The 23,560-nt window shown below is 37.8% G+C and overlaps 1 protein-coding gene across 1 annotated transcript in view; it reads left to right on the forward strand.

Moving 5' to 3' along the window:
* The window catches only part of LOC117357257 (laminin subunit alpha-2-like), a 466,835-nt gene that overhangs the window by 149,528 nt on the left and 293,747 nt on the right, over positions 1-23,560 (forward strand). The window contains exons 19-20 of the mRNA XM_033937630.1: positions 9,085-9,247; positions 12,603-12,813. Of these exons, the coding sequence (XP_033793521.1) occupies positions 9,085-9,247; positions 12,603-12,813 (374 nt within the window). The remainder of the gene's footprint in view (positions 1-9,084; positions 9,248-12,602; positions 12,814-23,560) is intronic.

The following is a 23,560-nucleotide window of genomic DNA, read 5'->3' on the forward strand; positions in this document are numbered from 1 at the left end:
CTTGAATTCAGACAGTCTTTGTCTCTACCACCTCTACCGGGAGACTATTCCATGCCTTTTCTGTAAAAACATATTTCCTTAGATTACTCCTGAGCCTATCACCTCTTAACTTCATTCTATGGCCTCTCATTCTAGAGCTTCCTTTCAAATGAAAGAGATTCACCTCATGCACATTTATGCCTTGTAGGTATTTAAACATCTCTGAAGATCAAAAAAGTAGTGACAGTAAAACCAAAAAGTTACAAAAAAAATGTCACTCACCAGCAGTGGGCTACCTCTCTTAAGATCCAACACCTGTTTTTGAATTTCAATGCTGGATCTTAGAGAGATAACTCACTGCTGGTGAGTGACATTTTTTGTAACTTTTTGATTAAACATCTCTATCATATCTCCCCCCCCTCACCTTTCCTCCAAAGTATACATGTTGAGATCTTTATGTCTGTTCCCATATGCCTTATGACGAAGAACAACTCCGTTCTGTTTATATCTTTTTGAAGGTGTGGTCTCCACAATTGTACACAATATTCTAAATGAGGGCTCACTAGAATCTTATATAGGGGCATCAATACTTCCATTTTCCAGCTGGCCATACCTCTCCCTATACATCCTAGCATCCTTCTAGCTTTCGCTGACACCTTTTCAACTTGTTTGGCCACTCGCAGGGAGTCTTTATATGCTATAGTACTGAATTTTGTGGGAATCCCAGAACTAATGCTAGATCAAGAAAGGGTGTACCCACAATATTTTATTGCAGGTCATGCATTAACATTTGGATTAATGCACAGTTCCTACTCCGAGTTAACGCTCCCATGCTAAGCTTGTGGTCAGTGTAATGTTCTAGCTGGCTAATGCTTCCATGCCCACTCTCCACCCATGCCACACCCTCTGAATTAAAAATTTAGAAAAATTTAGTAATGCATGGAAATGGGCAAACCACTACAAAGCCACTTAACATGGTCATGTGGTAGCCTGTTTCCATATGTTAATTTGCATTATGTTTTTTAGTAAAAGAGCCCCATGGTTAAGTATAGGCAGCAATGATCTTCTGATAAAGTTTGAGGATAATATGGTGTGTATGGTGGTGGTGGTGGGGGGATGTTTGTGAGATTGACTCTGTTCCTAGCATTCTCATTCAGTGGATTCATCTGCCCTATTCACAGTTAATCTGTAATGATGGTGGAATGGGTTGAAAGGAGGTAAACATAAGGCTCCAGTGGATAGGCAGAGCCATTACAGGCTTTGTATAGTGGCCTACTGGCACAGAGGGGGAAATCAATAAGGAACACTGGTGTTTGTATTAGATTCAAGGAGGGTGGTATTATGAACAGAGAAGGAAGGGAAGCGTATTAGTGAGGGACAGGGAGAAGGGGGACTCATTAAAATACTAAGGGAGGAAAAATTAGGAAAGGCATACCAATGTGCATTATTTGGCTCTGGTTAATAGCTAGTGTAGTTATGATATTAGAATACAATGATGAAAATGTTGAGTTTGGGTATTGTAACAAGGTATATTGCTGTATCCTCAAAAATAAATGTAATTTTTTTGTTTTGCTTTTTACTTTAGCTGTTTGGTTAAAAATTTTAAACTGCAATTTATAAGTTAATTAAAAAAATTTAATCATTATTAATTACAGCCCTAAAGACTGCCCCCCCCCAAACCCCCCCCCAAAAAAAACAACAACCATGCACCCTCCTCCTGATGTCCCTAGCAGAGTATCCACTGTCTGGAATTCCTTTGGAGAATCCATTCCCATTGAAGACATCTTCAAGAGCCCTCCTCCCAAAAGAAAACCTCCTCCCAAAATCCACCACCACTAAGAACATCCTTACTCCCATAGCTCCTCCCCAAAATTATCCAGTCCTCCCAAGTGTGTATCCTCCTCCTAAAGCCCCTCTGAGCATGGACCCTCCATCTAAAGCTCCCCCTTCCCCTCACCTTATACCATCTTCCTGAAGGTCCCTAACTGTAGGCATTTACCATCCTCTCAAAGCCCCCTGAAATATCCATCCCCATTCTGGATCTCCACCCCTAATAAGCCCTCCCCTAGCTCATAATATCCTCTTCCTGAGGGTCCCAAGCCTCCCAGAACATCTATCCCCTTTCTGGACCTCCATCTCTGGCCTAACTGAAAAATGTCATGGTGATTTTAAACAGGGCGGTAGCAGTGATTCCCAATGTGCTACTTCAAGTTCAAAATGGCAGCATCAACCTCTCTCTATTAGTGCTGTTGATTGATCAAACTTAATAATTTTAATTGCCATTAAACTTTTCTACTTAATCGTGATAGTTTACTGAAATTAATGAACAGCACTACTTTTTACTGTTATCCTACACCAAAATGGAAACATTGCTTAGAAAACGCAATGCCTGGGATTTAGTTTAAATTAGAAACTTACGTTTGTTGCATGAAAGCCTTCTGTTATCTTTGTAGATATACTCCCTAATTCTATATATAGCACTCATAATTGCATTTTCAAATTTGGGCACCTGCCCAATTTGTGCATGCAATTTAATTACTTACCTCGGTTTTGTAATTACTTACAAAACCGCAGAAGTGGTTTTTAGCACAGGCTGGCGCATTGAATGCTCTGCGCTGCTCCCCACTCATAGAGTTTCTGGGAGCATCAGGAGCAGCGCAGAGCATTCAGCGCTCCGGCCTGCTCTAAAACCCACTTCCGTGGTTTTGTAAAAGGGGAGGGGGGTTAATGAGCCAATAAGCACCAATAATAAGGCACTAATAATCAATTATTGGAGCTAATTGACAATAATTGGAATTTATGCACATATCTTTATAGTCGCAGTTCTTTAAAGATGGATGCGTAAATTTTTGTGCGTGAATCTGAAAAGAGAGCATGGCCATAGGAAGGGCATGGGCGGGTCAGGGGTGTTTCATGTATTTACGCACAGGTTATAGAATATGGGGGGATCTGCACTTAGGGCTCCTTTTACGAAGCCGCATTAGCGATTTAACACGTGTAATAGCGCGCGCCAATTTGCAGGCCGCGCTGGACGCTACCGCCTCCTCATAAGCAGGCGGTAGTTTTTCGGCTAGCGCAGGGGTCAGCGCGTGCTAAAAATGTGCGTGCGATAAAGCTGCTAACGCGGCTTCATAAAAGGAGCCCTTAATACATATGGAAGTATTGGATGATAGCAGGTATTCATGTAATAGATGGTGTTATTTCTAATGGTAAGCTGCTTGATTTTTCACAGTTGCAACATAAATATGGCCTCCATAAATCATAATGTTTTGGATGGATGCAACTGAAGCAGGCTATTCAGTTGGGGTTCCCTGATTGGAAAAATCTTAATAATCAATATAGTTTGGAGTTCTTATGCTTTCAGGTGGACTTCCTGGGACACCAGGCAGCACAATGGTATAAATTGATAGCTGGATTTATAAAAAAGAAACCAAAAACTGGCCATAGGGACATTTGGAGTATTGAGATTAAGCACCAAATTTCTGCATCTCAATGGGCACGGATTTGGACTTGGAGGATGAGATGTACAGTGTCTGCATCTATGAGACAAACTTGTTTTTTTCTGTTACATAGAGCTTTTTGGACCCCTGTTCGGTTACAAAAGTTAGATAGCTCTAAGTCTAATAGATGTTGGCATTATCCTCTTGAAGAAGAGACTTTAGATCATTTATTGTTCTATTGTCCATTTATTATGGCTTTTTGGAAATCAATTTGGGGCCAAATTAATAGTTTATTAGAAAACCCAGTGGCGTTGACCAATGTTCCCTCTAAGGATTGATGAGGTGTGTGCAAAAAAAAATATGCATGAGCGACAAGTTACATACTCCACAAATTTATGAGCAGGTGCGGAGGACGAGTGCCCGTGAGATTGTGGGAGGGTTAAATACTCAAAACTTAGAAGAATAACAATTTACTTAAAGTTTTTGCTTTGCCAGCTTTCTGGTATCTTTACATACAGTGGCGTACCTAGCATATGTAACACCCGTGGCCTATCATTTTTTAGCACCCCTCCCCCCATCTGTACGAAAAACATGATTTTTAGTAACAAGCCACACTTCACACATGAGTACCTAGGAATTATCAGAATTCATTGACAAAACTCAGGTACTACACCCTAATCAAACAGGATTTCGTAAAAATCATTCGACTGAACATGCATTATTAGGCCTGGTTACAACTATTCACTATTTTCTGGATCAACATAAATCTGTAATTCTCATATCCCTTGACTTAGCTGCTGCATTCGATACAATTGATCATTGTCTATTACTTCATCGACTATCCTCTATAGGTCTCACAGATCAAGTATACGAATGGTTCCGTTCTTACTTTACAGATAGATCTTCCAACGTTTTCTTTAAAAATTCCTTTTCTAAACCTAATCAAAAAAATAATTATGGAATACCACAAGGGTCCATACTTTCACCATTATTGTTTAATATTTATTTAGCCCCATTATTAACACTATGCCAATCCATAGGCTTCACAGTATACGCCTATGCAGATGACTTCCAACTCCTACACACCATTGACCCCAATAGTCTGCAAGACATAACAGAAGTTAATAAGAAGTTAGCAAAAATTCATGAATGGTTAAACAATAATCAACTTTCCTTAAGTATTAATAAAACCACAACTGTACTCTTTTCAGAGAAAGACGGAGTTCAACTTACAAGTCCAATTATAATTGATAATAAACCCCTCATTCAGACCATTAATACAAAAATCTTGGGGGTTTTAATAGATAACAATCTTACTTTTCGAGGACATATCAGTGCTACGGTTAAAAACTGTTTTTACAGATTAAGAATGATCCGTTCACTTGCTCCCCTTCTTGATTCATTTTCTCTTAATACACTGATCCACTCATTAGTTATCTCAAAATTGGATTATTGTAATTCATTATTAAAAGGGGTTTACCAAAAGGATATAAGGCGTCTTCAACTCGTGCAAAATACTGCGATAAAGATAATCTCAGGTTCCAAAAAATTTGATCACGTCACACCCTTACTTCAAAGTGCTCATTGGTTGCCAATTTCATATAGGATTACTTTCAAAATAGCTCTTTTAGTTTTCAAGACATTAAAATCCAATACTCCTGCTTTCATAGATAGGCTCTTGATCCCATACAGTTCATCTAGAACTCTCAGATCATCTTCACAATGTACTTTAAATGTCCCCTCTCTTAAAATTATAGGAACCCGCCGTGCTTCAATTTTCTCTGTTACGGCACCAATGTTATGGAATTCTCTTCCATTATACTTAAGATTAGAACAGGATTTAAAAATATTTAAAAAGAATCTTAAATGTCTTCTTTTTAAAGAAGCTTTTAACTGACAGATTACAATTTCTCATTTTTTCAGATTTCCTTTCGGTTTCTCATTTTTTCCCTTATCTCCCCATTGTGTTTTCCTTTTATGTAATCTTTAAATAAATATTGTATTTCCTCCCCACCTTCCTAATGTTATCAGCTGTCTTCTTGTCCAAATTTGTTTCCCAGTATGTTTATATGAATAGTAATTGTATAAGTAAGTCTACTCTATTTTATTTATGTAAAACGCTTTGAATTTTTAAAAGCGTTTAATCAAACAATATAATAAACTTGAAACTTGAAACTTGAAAAGGCAGCATCTTACATATTGCAGTGAGCAGTACATCAATACACCCATTGTAAAACTAAACAAGCCAGACCAGCACAAATCAATCCTACACCGTCAATCCTAACAGAAAACCATGTCTTTCAAACACACAGAACACAGAAAACACCTTCGCCTAGTATGGAATATGTCATCACAAACTATCCCCTCCCCCTTTTACAAAACTATAGTGTGGATTTTAGCCACGGTGGTAACAGCTCTGATGCTCATAGAATTCTGAGCATCAGAGCTGCTACCACCATGGCTGGCGCTAAAAAACGCTCCACAGTTTTGTAAAAGGGGGGATAAAATAGAAATACACAGATTCAACGCTCTAGCTCAGGGGTGCCCAAACTTTTTGAGCTTGTGAGCTACTTTAAAATGACCAAATCAAAATGATCTACTAACATTAAAATTAAAACACAAAGCACACTATACGCTGAGAAAATGTTAATTATCATTCCTATTCTGGGTTTTTTTCAAAGAGGTCAAGGCAGATGACTCTATGCATTGTCACCTCCGTAACAACCATACAAAAATAGACAAATATACCCCCCTTCCTTTTTATTAAACCACAATAGCAGCTTTTAGCGCAGGGAACTGCGCTAAATGCCCAGCGATGCTCTTGACGCTCATAGGCTCCTTGCGCTAAGAAACACTATTGCAGTTTAGTAAAAGGGGGCCATAGTGCAAAATATAGACAGCATATATAAATTCAGACACATTTTGATCACTAAATTTAAAATAAAATCATTTTTCCTACCTTGTCTGGTGATTTCATGGGTCTATGGTTGCACTTTCATCTTCTGACTGTGCATCCAATCTTTCTTCCCTTCTTTCAGCCTGTATGCTTCCTCTCCTCCAGACCTCATTCCCTCCCCTAACTTTTTCTTCCTCTCTCCCTGCCTTTTTTTTTCTCTCTCTTGATGCCCCCTTTCTTTTTTTCTGTTTCCCTTCTGTCTCCCTGCCTGCCCCCTTTCTTTCTTTCTTTCTCCCTACCCTCCACAAAGCCACTGCTGCCACCATCGGGGGAAACAGGCCCCAAAGCCACCGCCGCGGCTGCCCCAAGCTCTCTCTGCTTCCCACTGTCGGCTGACCAGCATTCCCCTGACATCAATTCTGCCGTCGGAGAGGAAGTTCCGCCCAGCCAGGCAGCGATTGGCTGTCCCGAACTTCCTCTCCGATGGCAGCCTTAGGGGGGTGCACAGCCGGCCAGATTCGGATCTGGCTGGCTGTGCACCCCCCCTAAGGCTGCACCCGGGGCGGATTTTCCCCCCCCCTTGGTATGCCACTGAAGACGTGGCAGCGGCTCCTTTCACAATCCCCACCTGCGTCAGAAGTGCGTCGGGGATCTTACTATGCAGTCCTCAGTTTCCCACTGCGTATTTTAGTGAGTGAAACGAGAAAAATTATGAGCGACGCCAATGAAAATAGTGAACGATCACTCATGCGCTCAGCTTAAAGGGAACATTGGCGTTGACCTATGATACTATATTATTTGGCATGTCAATGAGGGCAAAAAGTCTTCGAATAACAACAAGCTATTGCTTATAATGACAGGGGTTGCCAAACAACAAATTACAGGTAATTGGAAGAACTGGAATAGAATGAATTATAATTTTTGGTGGAATTCGTTGTGCCATATATATAAAATGGAAAAAGTAATAGCTACACAGCAGGGATATTTAAGGAAGTTTCAAGATGTGTGGGAGCCATTAACAAAATACTGCAATGAATAGATTCCATTTTTTCCCTTAAGATTACAAGTTCAATACTGAGAAGGAGGGGGGAAATTTTTAGTTTAATATGTAATAATCTAAGAATGATAGGGCAGAAAAATTTAATCATATGATATTTATGTTTTATATCTGCTATGGAAGGGTAGGGAGGGTGGGAGATAATTTATATGATTTGTATTATTGCTGAAAATTAAGTGATATTTAATGTTATAATGTTTTAATTTATTGCCACACTTATTGTAAGTTTTAAAACGAATAAAGATTATATCATAAAAAAGGAGCCCTTAATTTAGGTCCCTTTTATCAAGCTGCGGCAGAGCGTTTTAGTGTGGGCTGGTGAGGTAAATTCTCTGACGCTCATAGGAATTGAATGAGCATTGGAGCATTTACCTTGCCGGCCTGTGTTATTATGCTCTACCGCAGCTTATTAAAAGGAGGCCTTAGGCATGGGGATTTACACCAGGGTTCAGTTTGTGTAAATCCTCAAGTCTAAATTTAGGCATAGATTCTGGTGCTAAGTGCTATTCTGTGAACAATATCCAACTTTGAGCACAGTTGACAGGATAGTGCTTAGCACTCATATTTCTGGGTGCCCAAATTTGGGTGTCATTTATAGAGTTTAGACTGTAGAGTCTCTAGAGAATGACACAGGGAGAGAATTTTTCCCTGTCCCTGCAAATAATGGCGGGAAATCATCCCGTGTCACTGTTTTATCTCAACCTCACCAGCATTCTTTAATGCCAGGCTTGAGGGTGAGTGGTTGTGCCCATTGATTCTCTGATTCTTCACTTTCTCCTTAAAAAATGACACAGGGATGGTTTCCCATGGTTAACTGCGGGGACAGGGCCAAATTCTGTCCCTGTGTCTTGTCATTTTTAAAATATTTTTTAAGGTTTTAGGAAGAAAATATTAAAATGTTCTCAAATACTTTTATTTTGATAATTTTTTAGAATTGTGCTTTTTTCCCCAAAACTGTTAACGTTATATTTTCATGCTGAGGAAAGGAAAGAGTTATGGTTAGCAATATTCTTTCACTGAATGATAATGTATTGTGAAGATTTACATGTCTGCTCGCCACAAAAACCTTAGTCCTGCTCAGTATTATAGCAGTTCCCAAGTCAGAGATTCTCTTAAGTAGAAACCATCTATTGAGGTTGGATATTTGAAGTTTTCATGAAGTTGGTCAAACACCAATTAAAAGCTAAGCTGTTATCTCTACATTTATTTCACGAGTAATTCATGCTTACAAATATGAATTGGATCTCCATACACATATTTTTTTACCTAACATTCAACTCATCTTTAAAGATTCACTCATACTTACATATTTTTTTCTTTTAAACCTCTTTACTTACCCCCCTACTCGCCCCCACCCCCACCACACACACACCTCCCAACTCTTTACATGATCTCTCAAATTGTTTAATATCTTAGGGTCTTGGCATAAATCTCTTTTCTTTCTTCTCCCTTCTACTGGTATTAGACACTCATCTCAAATTTATTATTATGCCTGGAAATGAAATACAATAGGGGATCTGAAGGCACACATCACATTTTCTCATTTGTCACTGATCATTGGGTTAAAAGCCCTTTATAGTTCTCAGCAGGGATTCCCCATTACAGGCTGCCTCTCACTAGGCTCTGGGGCTGATGTGCAGACACTGAAAGCTTCTCTGTCATTTTTATTTACTTTCAATGTATCTATTTTTTTCCTTTTCTCCCCCATGTAGCCATAAATGAAAAATCCAGGAGACTGAATGAAACTCTGGGAATCCAAGATGGAGCTCTAGAGAAAAGCCTTCAGGAGCTGCAGAGAGATGTTGACAGGATGATTATAGAGCTGAGGAGAAAGAAGCTAGACAGACAAGGAGACATAGCCCGGGATGAGCTGAAGTGAGTTAGAATCATTTAAACCTTTGTGTTCTAATACCCATGCAAACTGAGACTGAAGGCTGGGCAATAGTACAGCACAAAGGACATTTTTAAATTCAGAAACAATTTTTCATCATATCCATATACTCAAATACACAATTATAATCAAAGATCAAAAGTTATTACCGTCTAAGATTGTTTCAAATATACCTCATAGTTCTTGACATGCTCATTAGGCATGAGTAACCCTACAGTCCCAGACATGTTAAAAGGGAAATTGTCTGAGATCTACCTCTGCGACTTCATATTCACTAAAACAATGTTTGGGATATTAAAACTGCATTAAAGAGTGAAGCAGCAAGCCTGGCTGGATTCTTCAAAATAACTTGCTGTCTCTTGACTCCATTATATAATTTTTTAAAATATCTTGTTCTTAAATTACCATTATTTCAATTTTTAAAACAGCCAAAAAACACATACATCTGCCAAAAATGTCTACATTGCAATTGTCAAAATGGCAGAATTTGAGTTTGTCCAAATAAGGGGGTATGTTGTAGGTATATTTTGGGTAGAATTAGGGTGGACCCCAAATTAGGATATCTTTCAAGGATAATGAAACAAGAAGATATGTCCAAGACTAAAAAGCAATACTTGTTTATGACTTACAGTTTATTTTTATTTAATATTCTGCCCTTCCTTAAACAATAACAGAGTGGTGTTCAATAATAAAATCATACAGAAAGAAATGGAGCTACAAATCATTATATAGTAAAGGGGCATTAAAAAAAACAAAAGATATAAGCTCAGACTGCAGCTTTAGTAAACCCTTACAATGCCTGAACAACCCTGCTCAACAGAAAAAGACTTTTCAAAAAGATCGGTCTTCAGAAGGGATTTAAACCAGGTAGATAGACTCAAGATGGACTACACTAGAGAGGGAATTCCAAAGGGAAGGCGAGACACACAAAAAATGTTCTTTCTCTATTAATTAATAATGAACTGAGCGTACTGGAAGGATATAAATTGGTAATTTAGAGAGCGCAATATTGTAGAAGGACAATAAAAGTGGATGAGAGAAGATAGGTTGGGATATTACAGTGAATTGTTTTGAAAGTTAATACCAAAATCTTAAATTGGGTATGGAAAACAATAGGACGCCAGTGGTGCTGAATAAATAGAGGAGTGAGTCGGTCAAAGCATGAAAGAAGATGATTAGCTGTATTTTGGATAGTTTGCAATCTACAAAACTGTCTTTAAGAGAGTCCTGCAAAAACACTGTTGCAATAATCCAACTTAGATAAAATGAGAGGTAAAACAATAATCTTTAATTAATTTTGGTCAAGGAAAGAACAAATTGATCAAATTTGTCTCAGAGAGTTAAAACAAGACTTAGCTAAAGTTGAGATAGGTTGTTCAAAAGAAAATTGTTGATCAAATATAACCCCCCAGATTTTGAAAATGAGAGATAAGGGCGAGAGGGGTGTTAAGAAGCATAGGGGATAAGTCACATCCAAGTTTAAAAAAAGATGCTCTGAATGACCAGCTGACCACAGGATAGGTTAAGGCTTAATCCCTCCTTAATTCCCCAGTGGATACTGTCCCTCTTCTAACCCTCTTGAGAACTGAAACTGAAAGATGATACCAAGTGCTATGACAGCATCAGTTATTATGGGAAGATATGGTTGGGAATTGTACCTAGGTGCCATTGTTTAATGTCCACTACACTGACCACTAAACAGCCCTTTTGATCTGCAGGGATATCTGTGTGACCATGTCTATCAAAATGATGCCAGACAGATGGTCAAGTGCCTGGGTTTTGTATTTTGTTTTTTTAATAAATTGGACATGTGCTTTTCCAGGCACCAGCAATGGATATCCAGCTATGTAGCAGCATCATAAAGTTGTTTGGGTACAACTGATTTTCAGTGTTGTACCTGGGTAGAATTAAGGCTGATTTTTCTAAAGTTCAATTTACATTTTTAAGGGTGCAGCCACTGGCGCTGAATACCTCTGGTTTCCCTATGACTTCTGAGACCTCCTCCAACTTTGCAACCTCTCCAACTTAAACCGTGCCGAATTCCAACCCATAATTCCCAGCTAAGTCTTTGGAAATGTACCCTAACTGTAAAAATTAAAAGAAAAATCAGCAAGCACTAATTTCTGACAGATTGATGACATTGATTTAAAGTCTAAAGTTTTCTCTGTTTTCCCTTTTTCTACATTCATTTGTAATTTTTTAGTTCCCTTGCAATCAATTGGAGATCTTCATGTTCATATTTATTTGATATACTAGCCATCATTCATAATATCTAAGCTGTAAGGGGAATTAAATCTAAACAATATCTAAACAATAAGGGGAATTAATTCATAATTCACAATTCATAATATTTAAACAATAAGGGGAATTAAAAAAACATATAAAATCAACAAATGGGAGGACACAATTAGATAACAAGGGAAAGATACAAGTGGAAAGGTACAATAGCACAAGTAAAGGCAAAAAGAGGATAACACATGAGATTAGATTCTAAAATTAAAAAAACAACAACACACATCTATATCTATATTTATATCTGTCTAAATTTCACATTTGCTGAAAGGCCTAAGAGACAAGGTAAGTCTTAAAGGATTCTTTGGAGACAGGCAAACAGAAGAATACCTTGCCTTAGGATATAAGCAGACAAGCAGAAAGGCAAGGGAAAGGCGTCTTTTCAACCAATGATTGAGTCTTTATTCAAATTAAGTTGTCCCAACAAGGATCTCAGTTTCGGCGCTGCAGATTGTCTTCAAAAGTGTCCCCTGAGGAAGACGTCTTCCAAACACCGAAACTGAGATCCTTGTCGGGACAACTTAATTTGAATAATGACTCGATCATTGGTTGAAAAGACGTCTCCCTTGTCTTAAAGAATTCTTTACAATTTTAAAGAGAGGGTTCACGCTCACCTCTGATATGTTGAAGGAGATTATTGCAAAGACTCATTATTAGAACTCCAAAGCAAGAATGATGGGTAATGGGTGATGAAAGTGAGTTGTTAAGAGATTATGCTGTCTAGGAATCTCTTCTGGATATAAGAAGACTGGAAAGGAAATGAGGCAATGAAGTCCTATGTGGGTGCTAGTAATGTCTTAAAGAAAAGTCTATAGGGAACTGGAAGCCAATGTTCAAAAAATTAAATTGTTATGAATGCTTTGTAGGATATGTTTACTCATTTCTGGACATGAATCTGTTATGAAGAATATATATTTTATTCACCTTTGTAACATTAAAAAAAATATTGAACTTTAAAAAAAAGGGGGATTGACATGGTCATGATATGGTGTGAGATGACTGGGCTCAAACAATGAAGTTAACTGGTGCTGGCTTTTGGGATTGCAGAGCTGCAGAAAACCTTCTGCAAAGAGTGGTAAAACTATTTGGAGAACCTGGTGTGAAAAATGAAAAACTGAAGAACGACATGAGGAAAAAACTGGAAGATCATAAAAACAAACTGGACAGTGCCCACGACCTATTGAAAGAAGCCCTAAATAAAATAAGAGAAGCTAACTACCTTTCTGCAATCAATCAGAAAAACATGACTGCTCTGGAGGTGAGTGCACTTCCTGAAAGGCTGTTCTTTGGGGGGGGGGGGGTTGGTTAGCCACTCTGTCCCCTATTCTAACCAAGATTGTGTGGTGCAAATAACATATTTACTATGGGCCTGATATAAAAAAAAAAGCTGAGCTTTTATTTATCTTACATTTTCTTCTCCCTCCCTTTGTCCCTTCCTTGTTATGTTTCTATCCTCAAAACATTGTAGTTCTCCCTTTTCCCGGCATTCCAGTATGTCAATTATTGTTCTTGTCATCTTGTCTGTTGTTTTTTTTTATGTATTCCCCTTATTTTAATTGTACATCACTTAGAATTCATGATAAGCGATTAATCAAAATTTTTTTTCTTTTCTTTCATTAAATAATTTTTTGAATTTTTTTTTAAATTTATAAAGATATAACATCAAATAAAATGAAAAATACAAACAGAAAAATATAAAACAGAAAAAGTCATAGGGTGTCATAATGTAACATGAATCCAAATTAAGTATAATACTGTACATTAATCATTAAGGCCCTCTTTTACTAAGGTGCGCTAACTGATTAGCGCACGCTAATCGATTTAGTGCATGCTAAACGCTAACGCATATATGTTAGTCTATGGATGCGTTAGCATTTAACATGCACTAATTTGATTACCATGAGCTAATTGGTTAGCGCACATTAGTAAAAGAGGGGGTAAGTTTCAATAAACATTCCCATATGTGCCTAAATTTCTCTAAATTACCACATTTCATTGCATAAATCTTCTCATACTTACTATATAGACATAACATATTCCACCATATATTGTACACTAATTTAGGAAATCCTTCCAATTAATGAAAATAGTTTTAAGCGTTAGCATTAGTAAGATCTTTAATGGTTGTGCTTTATGGGTACTTAGAGAAGTTTGCAACCCCAAACCTCCTAATATAATTATTGTATAAGACAATGGTTCCGTTATGGACAAAAACTGTGAAACTGTTGTCCATATAATATCGCAATAAGAGGCAACATATGGACATTTGAATAGCATAAGCTCCAATATACCAATCACATGACCAACAAAGTTGTCCCTTGCATGCATCAATTCTGTATAAATGAAGCAGAGTCCAAAGCACCTTGTGCAACAAAAAAAAAAAGGAGGACTGCATCATACACGCAGAATGTAGTGTGACGTGGTAACTGATGTCCATACTAATTTCCATTGTGATTCATCTACATTGGTGTTCAAATCAAATTCCCACGATCCTTGCAAACCCCTTGGTGGTATACATACATTAATCTTCAAACATTTATACCATTGGGCAGCTGCCCCTGGACAGGAGGATAATGCAGAGCAAAGTGTTATACAATCCAGCTGGCCCTTCTACATCGTAATTTGGGGATGTACCGATGTAATACAGTGCTTAAGCCAAATCCATCTGTAAAATTGATGTTGAGATAGCTTATATTTATTCGCAATTTCAGAAAATGGCATCCAATCCTGACCATGCAACAATTGTTTTATCGCCAGATACCAGCCTTCTTCCATACTCTCCAATTAATAATGATTCCTTGTATTTTATACTGTGGATTATTCCATAAAGTAACCCAAGATGTATCACTCCATTTTTTTCTAATCCTTGAAAGGCGGCTTTTGTAGCATTAAGCACAGGATTCTTACCCAACTCTACTATAGTTGTGGAAGAAATTGACCACAATGGAGCCTCAAATACAGTTTTCTCATACTGAAGCCAAGCCGGCAAGAGTGTTTGCAATTCTGCAAGCATCCACTTTGAACTCTGTTGAAGTATGAAGGCCAAGTGATATTCATAGAAATTCGGAAAGTTAACTCCGCCCCAATCTTTATCATACTTCAATTTCTTTAGACTTATCTTCGGTGGTTTATTATTCTATAAAAATTTAACCAGCAAGCTTTCCATCTTATGGTAAATGGATTTTTCAAATAATACAGGCAGCATACTAAGGATATAATTTATAACAGGTAGAATCATCATTTTAATGGCTGCTCATTCAAAAATGCTGCACCTTCAAGGCCTTGGTCCTCGCTTTCAAAACCTTCCATGAAACGATTCCGGACTACATGAAAACTAAACTACAAATCTACTTCCCAAAGCAACCACTGAGGTCCCAAGAAAAAAAACGACTGACCATAGCTCCTGGTCACTCCCTCACAACTGAAACAGCCTTCAAACGCTCCTACTCACATTTCATACCCAAACTTTGGCACACCATCCCCCCACCTGTCAGATCACTAGATGGACTCTGGAACTTCAGGAAGGCCGTGAAAATCTTCCGCTTTACTAACCCAGCGCCTTAAAGTCATTCATCCAGAAATGCCAGTCAACATACCTACGCCACCTAATCTCACCAGATGCTACTTAGTGCATATGTTTTTTTGTCATTTCTATATTGTAAATTATTGTCATGTCTTTATTGTAATTTATATTAATTATGTCATCTCTGTTCTGTCTGGATTATTATGGATATACTTTGTAACCTGTTCTGGGCTCCTTTGGGAGGACAGGCTAAAAAATGGAATAAGTAAAATAAAAATAATTAAAAAATAATCTATCCCACCAGGATAACTTAAGAGGTCATTCTGGCAATATGATCATACATATACCTCATATTATAGGACATTGTTTCTTCTATTCCTGGTCCAAAATAAATCCCTAAGTATTTAATTTTGCAAGGGGACCATTTGAAACCCAGCCCCTTCACCAGAAATTCTACCTCTGAACAATTCAACGGCATAATTTCTGTTTTTAAAGCATTAAGCATATGTCCAGACGCAGAAGAAAAATCATCAATAGTTTGAAGGATATGCTGCAGTGAGTCTGGAATAGTATACAACAGAATGTCATCAACATAAGCCGACAGCTTGATAGTAGAGGTTTCACACGAAATACCTTTGATGTTAAAATTGCCACGTATTGCCATCAGTAGGGGCTCCAATGTCAGGTTAAACAGTAATGGCGAAACGGACATTCTTGTCTCATTCCTCTTGTCAGGTTAATAGGGTCTGACATCTGATTGTAGATGCAAATTCTAGTGACTGGAGCAGTATATAGAATTTTAATCATGTGGATAAATGCCTCTGGGAAGCCAAATCATTGCAATATCTCAAAAATGAAAGGCCATTTCACCCGGTCAAATGCATTCTCGGCGTCAAGGCTCATTGCAAGCAATCGCTGATCTCCATTTATAGACGCAAATAACGTTGCATTAGTGAGCATATAAGTATTATCATAAGAGAATCTTCTGGTCATAAAACCACTCTGATCAGGATAAATCAAAGTGGGCAAGATTTTTTGTAATCTGGTTGCAAGTATTTTAGTATAAATCTTAGCATCGACATTGATGAGGGATATGGGTTTATAATTTTGAACCTGTAAACAATCCTTGCCAGGCTTTGGAAACACAATGATAGTAGCCTTAGTGAAAGTACCAGTATGAAGAAGATATATTCACGCTATACAGGATAACCAGGGAGAAGTGGTTAAAACAGATTTAGAGATTTTGCATTGTTTCTGGGAATTCTATCAGTCTTTGTTCACTACTGAAATGATTTACTTATCTTGAAAATCTTGAGCATGCCACATTGTCCACTGAATCCTGTGAAGAATTGTCACAGAATGTGGATGCTGTAGAAATTCTTATGGCAATTGGGGGCATGGCCAAAAGAAAATCTTTTGGTCCAGATGATCTCACCTTGGCATTTTATTTGGCATTTCTGGACTTGATTAATCAAATTTTTAATAAACTTGAAACTGAAAATGCATTTTCAAGTTTCAAGTTTATTAAAAGTTTGTTATACACGCAATGTCAAATAATTTCAATGTATATGACAATAAAAATTTTTGGGAGATAAAATAAAACAATTTGTACAAGTAAACATACAATGTATGTACACAAATAATTAGCATTACATAAGGGAAGAGAGGTGAACTACAATTTTTAAGGAAAGTAAAGATACATTTAAGGAAAAAAACATCAGGAGCGTAATGAAAAAATATAAGAGCCTAAAAGTTATGCCTATCAATTCAGGACCGTCATCATTTGCATAGACATATGAGCCTGATGTTCAAAGTCAATCAATCAATCTCCAATAGTGGCCTGTCCAGATTCCTGAGAAACATTTGATAGACCCAAAAGAATAGATCAATTGTACGCAACTCCCTCCTAAGGATGAACAGTAGAGTCGGGAATTATTTATGGATTTTTCCCTTTAGGAATTTGTCTTCACCCCTTTGAAAGCCATCGTATGGCAGAAAATTCCATAGCCTGATTGTTAATTAAGGCCCTGTTTCTATATAGGTCACCTGAAAAGTTGGCGCTGATTAGTGCGGCGCTAAGCATGATTCTGTAAAATTAGGCGCGCTGTATAGAATCATGCTAGGCATCCCAGCTTTTAGGTGTGCCATATTTATGCCAGTGTTTTCTTGGCTTAAATGTGTGCACCTAAGTTAGTCCAAAACAGATGCCTGACTTGAAAACACATCCATTGATCTGCCCCAAACATGCCCTCATTTAGGTAGGTGCTTTGGACTAGGTGCCTACTTTATATAGAATCACGTTTTTGAGTTAGGCACTTAACTTTAAATTAAGTCCAATTAATGGCAATTATGAGGTGTTAAATGCCAATTATTGGCACTAATTAAGCCTATTAATCAATTAAGTTAGGCTCCTAAATCGACTTCTAAATCTTTAGGCTGACTTTATAGAATTGGGGCCTAAGTGAAAAAAAACAACAACTAGATTTATTGATTGATTTTATTTGCTATTTCTTGTTTTCATGGCCTAACCCATAGTCCTGTGGGCTGTGACCTCAAATGAAGGGTCACAACTTGTGGACACATTGACTTGCACTTGCAGGGGTCTCATATTTCCTGGAGCAGCTATTAGGGGATCATGGCCATCAGAAGTTTGATAAGCACTAATCTGAAGGTATTAAAAAAACATTTTCTATTTACTTATTTTATCTCACTCCAGTTTTTATAAACGTCTACCATATCCCGCACAGTCCTCTTTTCTCTGAGTTCAAGAACTCTAATCTGTCTTCATCAAGGAGCTCTTCCAACCCCTTGATTATATTTATTGCCCTTCTCTGTACCTTTTCTAATTTTTCAAAGAGATACCCTGACTAACTATAACTACAACAAGTCACATCCACAGAGCCAACAGACTGTCTGCAAGTAATAAAGAAAGAGTGATGCAGATGAAAACTGACTATATATTAGCAGCTTAGTGAATAAACTTTATCTGCTCTATTATTATAGCCTTGTATAGTCAGCATTATAATTGGTTCAATAAATTAGAGTTCTCGCAATCTTATTATTTTTATTATTGCATTAAGAGACTGGGTTTTATCTGTCTGTGTTAATAAAATTGGTTCTCCTACATTTGTCAAATGCTATTAAACATTTCAGAAAAGACTACACTTCGTACAATACCTGTACACCTAACTGTACAGATAGGATGAAAAGAGAGAGACAGCTGGAGGAAGATAAAAAGTATAGTCTATCCACATGCAAATTATGTGTGGTTTGAAATAACACCCACCATTATGTATAAACCCTTCAAAGATTAGCCTTGAATTAATGGCCCCAAAGATGCTGTTATTCTATCATTATGAAAAAATAATGCAGCAAAGAATACAGTTTACGAATATTATTTGATTTTCATCATGGATAAAGGTTTTGACATTGGTGGGGCATGTTGACTTTGCAAGGATGGTTCAGATTAGCTTTATCGATGTCACCGTCTCCAATATCTCAACTGGTATAAGATAAGTATATTAAATAATGAAAATTTCAGGACAGCAATTTCTTCTTAAAATTGAATCCATCTGGAACTGAAAGTAGATAGAAATTTGATAAGAATGACTCATATTAGAAGGTACAGTAAAACCTTGGTTTGCGAGCATTATTCGTTCCAGATGCATGCTTATAATCCCAAGCACTCATTTATCTAAGCAAATTTCCCCATAGGAAATAAAGGAAACTGACAATTTGTTCCACAACCCAAAAAACTTTAATACAATATACTATACATACTTGTATTGCAAGACCTCGCTCATTTAGAACAGTCACTACACTCCTACAGCATCAGAGAGAGAAGAACCATCGGCTCAGTTGTGATGTGTGTATACTGTATATACTTGTATTGCAAGACATTGCATGTATATCAAGTTAAAATTTAATAAAATGTTTTACTTGTCTTGTAAAACACTTGCAAATCAAATTACTTGCAATCCAATGTTTTACTGTATTTAAATCTCTTCATTCCATCCTTTTACACTGAACCAAAAAAAAACAAACCCCAGAATGTTTTTTGTTGTATCTTCCACAGAACTCAGCCGTTTCTTTTGAAATTTAATGTGTCTTGTCCTGAATAAAGTTGATATAAAATATTGCAAATATTTCACACTGCACCACAACACTACCTTGTAAAAATTAATTGTTGCTATGGGATACGCGCAGGAGCAGACGATAGTTTGTAAACAGTCTCTGCATCAAAATGGTTTTCACTGCAGAAGATCAGTCAAGTCAATAGATCAGTAGCAGCCAAAGCTGAGGGTGTGCCTTCATGCAAAGAGAGTGCACTTCAAAAATCTGCTTAATTGAAATATTATTTTTTGACTTTACATTTTTCTGCAAAATACACCATAAAACTTTTTGATGTGTTTTTATTCAGTTCAACACAACAAAACAAAAATGGAGACCCAATGTTCCACAGTAAAAATAATCCAAAGATAAAAACAAAAGACTGTAGATGTTCTGAAAGATGATTTATTATTCGCTCTTCACAATAAAAATACAAATAAAAGTCTGAATTTGTAATACACGTTTGATTGTCCTGCTGGACCCTACACAGTCTGTGTTTCGGCGATACCGTCTTCCTCAGGTGTCCGGATGATGTAGGGTACACAGATAAAAATATAAGCGAAAAATAATGTACGTGTCTTTGAGCAGAAAAGCAAAAATGGCTTGAAATAAGCAGAGTGGTGCATAAAATCGCAGTGTAAATACGGTATATTCAGACTTCTCTCTTTCCAAATGGATCCACAGTGCCTCTTCCTTGCCCTGCAGATCTTGCAATTGTGTGGCTTTAATTTGATCTTTAACATATAACGCTACTCCCCCTACTTTTCTTCCTACCCTGTCTTTCCTGAACAGATTATAGCCCGATATAACTACATCCCTGTCATGGTACTCCATGAACCACGTCTTCGTGATCGCCACTATATCCAACTCATCTTCTTCTGTCGCAGTTTCTAGATCCAGAATCTTGTTTCCCATATTTCAAGGATTAGTATATGTTGCTTTCCAGACATTGCCCTCTTTTCGCTTAAATGTAGGTCAGCATTTTAAAGGCCTACATTCAAGGAGCCAGTCTCGTGCCTATGAAGGCGCAAAGCAAAGGTGTAAGTATGTATAAGGCAACATGCAGCACAAACCATGCCTCTGTTTGCCTTATCTACTTTTATTTATTTTATTTCTTCCATTTCAAGCTCTAGGCGACATTACAGAGGAAGGGGTTAAAAGAGGGTAGGGAGGACTATGGAGGGCAGGAAGGAGTGGAGAGGAGAGAAGCATGTAGAATATTTCATAGAAATTCCTAACTTTACAGATAGGAGCACCATCTATGTAAATGAATTAAAGGAATATGTAAAAAGGAATAGAAGGGAAAAACCGTTAAACAATAGAATTCAGTTAATAAAATAAAAAGAATAGGGGTAAAAACAATGGAATAAAATTTAAAATAATTCATAAACTGGGAAAAAAAATCAAATAAGTTTGACAGAAGTCCATTTCCTGAAGCAGCTCTGTTGTCTCAGCATATTTTAAATAATCCCAACGGCATAAGTCTAGACGGGACAGATATCAGCTCGGGCTTTCCAGCTGCTACAGCTCCGACTCATCCCTTCCAGGCAGAAAATGCACAGAGATAGAACAATCTAGTGCTGGGCTGCACTGCTCTCGGTGTGCAGCTCCCGAAGAATACAGCACTCTACGTCCATCGGGAGGAGGAGTCCATGGCACGGCCCCACACCACGGATCCAGAGACACTACTTGCTTCTCTCCAATGAGAGAGCAGATGCCGCCCCATCCTAGGCAACAACCAGCAGCGATCCACCATGCCTCCACTGGGTTCCGTCTCCAGCAACGATCTCCCCGCAGCAATCTCCAGTCACCACACGCAGGTAGGAAAGGCCTCTGCTGAAAATTAACCGTTCCAGGCCTTTATGCTGTGATTCTATAACTGTCAAACTCCTCCTATCCAAGATGTTTTCTGACTTGCCCGAGTGAAAATTAAAAGAAAAAAAAGTACAGAACCCTGTAAAACTATGAATAAGGTAGATGAAAGGAACAAAATAAAGTAGAAACCAACAAAATAAAACTAAATATAACTTTTTTGTGTTCAATATGTTTATTAAATTTTTGTCATACAATAAAATGACAATAACAATGGTAAAAACAGCAGGATACAGAACCGTGTTTTGCAAAATACATATAAATCATCACAGGAAAGACTCTAAAAATAAAATATAAAAGAGAAGCAGGCAGAACAAAATATCATAACAGACCTTCATATATCTATTATAGAAGCCCATGTCTTATCAAAGGCAGACATTGAATTGGATTTCTCAGCAGCAACTTTTTCAAATTTACCATACAGACACACTAGATTCCACCAATATGTTACAGTTAGAGATGCAGAATCCTTCCAGTTCGAAAGAATGGATTTATGCGCTATTTGTAATAAACTGTACAGTAATCTAGTTTGATATTTATCCAGAGTATCAGGCAATGCATGAACACCAAATATCACCACTGCATATGAGATGGGAGATTTGATTGGTAAGTAATCACAAATAATTGCCCATATTTGAGACCAAAATATGTGCACATTAGGACAGTAATAAAACATGTGGGCAAAAGTGCCAACCTCTAATGTGCAAGACCAACATTTATTAGAATGTTTAACATCAATCAGAGAAAGCTTATGGGGGGTCCAGTAGGCCCGGTGTAAGAGAAAGAACATCTGCTGAGCCATGGCCGAGGTCTTAAGAGATTTACGCATGGAGCTCCATATCAATTTCCAGGTGGCAGGGGTAAAAGATAAATGTATAGAGTCTTCCCAAGATTTGTACAGTGATAAGCATGGCACAAATTTATGATCCCGAAGAATGTGATACCATGCCGATGCTTCCTTTCTTGCTCCACTATATTTCGAGCACCACTGAAGTATAGATGGAGTCTGTAGTGACAATGGGTGGGCTTTAAGAGAAAGTGATAAACAATGGTGAAGTTGTAGCCAACGGTAGTTATACGTGACAGGCAAGTGGTATATTTTGGTAATACAAGAAAAGGACATAAGCGTAGTATTCTCCATCACATGAGCGAAAGACCAGATATCCTTTTTTAACCATGACTTCCATTCTATATGTTGTCCTTGAATCTTAACTTGTGGGTTGTTCCATATGGATGCCAGCACTGTCGAGTTCCAAGTCAAGTCTGCACAAGCATCAATAGACCTTATAGCAGCACCAGTAGAAGCCAAAATGATGTTATCTTTTGTAAGTTGGGAAGGAGTCATAAAGGAAACATGTTTTAGATATTGTGATGAAAGAAGGTGCAACTCAAAAGAGAGCCAAGGAGGTGGACGCTCATGCATAGTTGGAAGCAACCATTTCGATCCCTGACGAGCTAGAAAAGCTAGGTGGTATTCACTATAGCTTGGAAAGTTCACACCTCCATATTCCTTAGCAGCCTTTAACTTTTTCAATGCAATACGAGGTGGTTTGTGCTGCCATAAGAAAGCGACTAATATGGATTCCAATTTAGTATATATCTTGTGGTCCAATAAGAAAGGAATCATGGATAGAATGTAGTTGAGCTTAGGAGTCAAAATCATCTTGATGGTATCAAGACGCCCCCACCATGACAGTTTGAGGGGAGACCATCGGTCCGACATGGAAGTAGCAATCTGCAACAACAATTCCGCATTGTAGATCCCAGAGTCTTCCAATGAGCATCCAAAGAAAACACCTAAATATTTCAATTTCCGTGTAGGCGGTTGTAGATGTAGCCCCTGTAAGGGCACTAAATCCACTAAGTTGTTTAGAGGCAAGATTTCAGTCTTGGAGATGTTTAATTTATAACCAGAGATACAAGAATATTTTTCCAAAAGAAGAAAAGCAGTTTGCAGCGAAGCTGGGTCAATGTACAATAGCACGTCGTCAGCGTATGCAGACAATTTCACTTGAAAGTCACCTATGCTGAATCCCTGGATGGACGTAGTCGATCTGATGGCAATGAGTAGTGGTTCGAGAGCAAGATTAAACAGCAAAGGAGATAATGGACACCCTTGTCTTGTCCCACGAGTAGGGTGAAAAGGAGCTGAACATGAGTCATTTATACGGATAGAGGTGGTAGGACAGGTGTATAAGACTTTCACCATGGTAATAAATATTTCAGGGCACCCAACCCATTTTAGTACCGCAAAGACAAAGGGCCATTCCACGCGATCAAATGCCTTCTCGGCATCCAGGGCAACAGCAACGAGAGGCTTATTTGATCTTTGAGCTTGATGAATAATATGAGCAAACATTCTAGTGTTGTCTGAGGATAACCGACCACACATAAAACCGCTTTGATCAGGGTGGATAATAGCAGGAAGTACAGATTGTAATCTGATGGCTAAAATTTTAGCAAAAATCTTCGCATCAGTGTTGATCAAGGATAAGGGTCG

Source organism: Geotrypetes seraphini, chromosome 3 (assembly GCF_902459505.1).
Source record: "Geotrypetes seraphini chromosome 3, aGeoSer1.1, whole genome shotgun sequence".
In the NCBI taxonomy this organism is placed as follows: domain Eukaryota; kingdom Metazoa; phylum Chordata; class Amphibia; order Gymnophiona; family Dermophiidae; genus Geotrypetes; species Geotrypetes seraphini.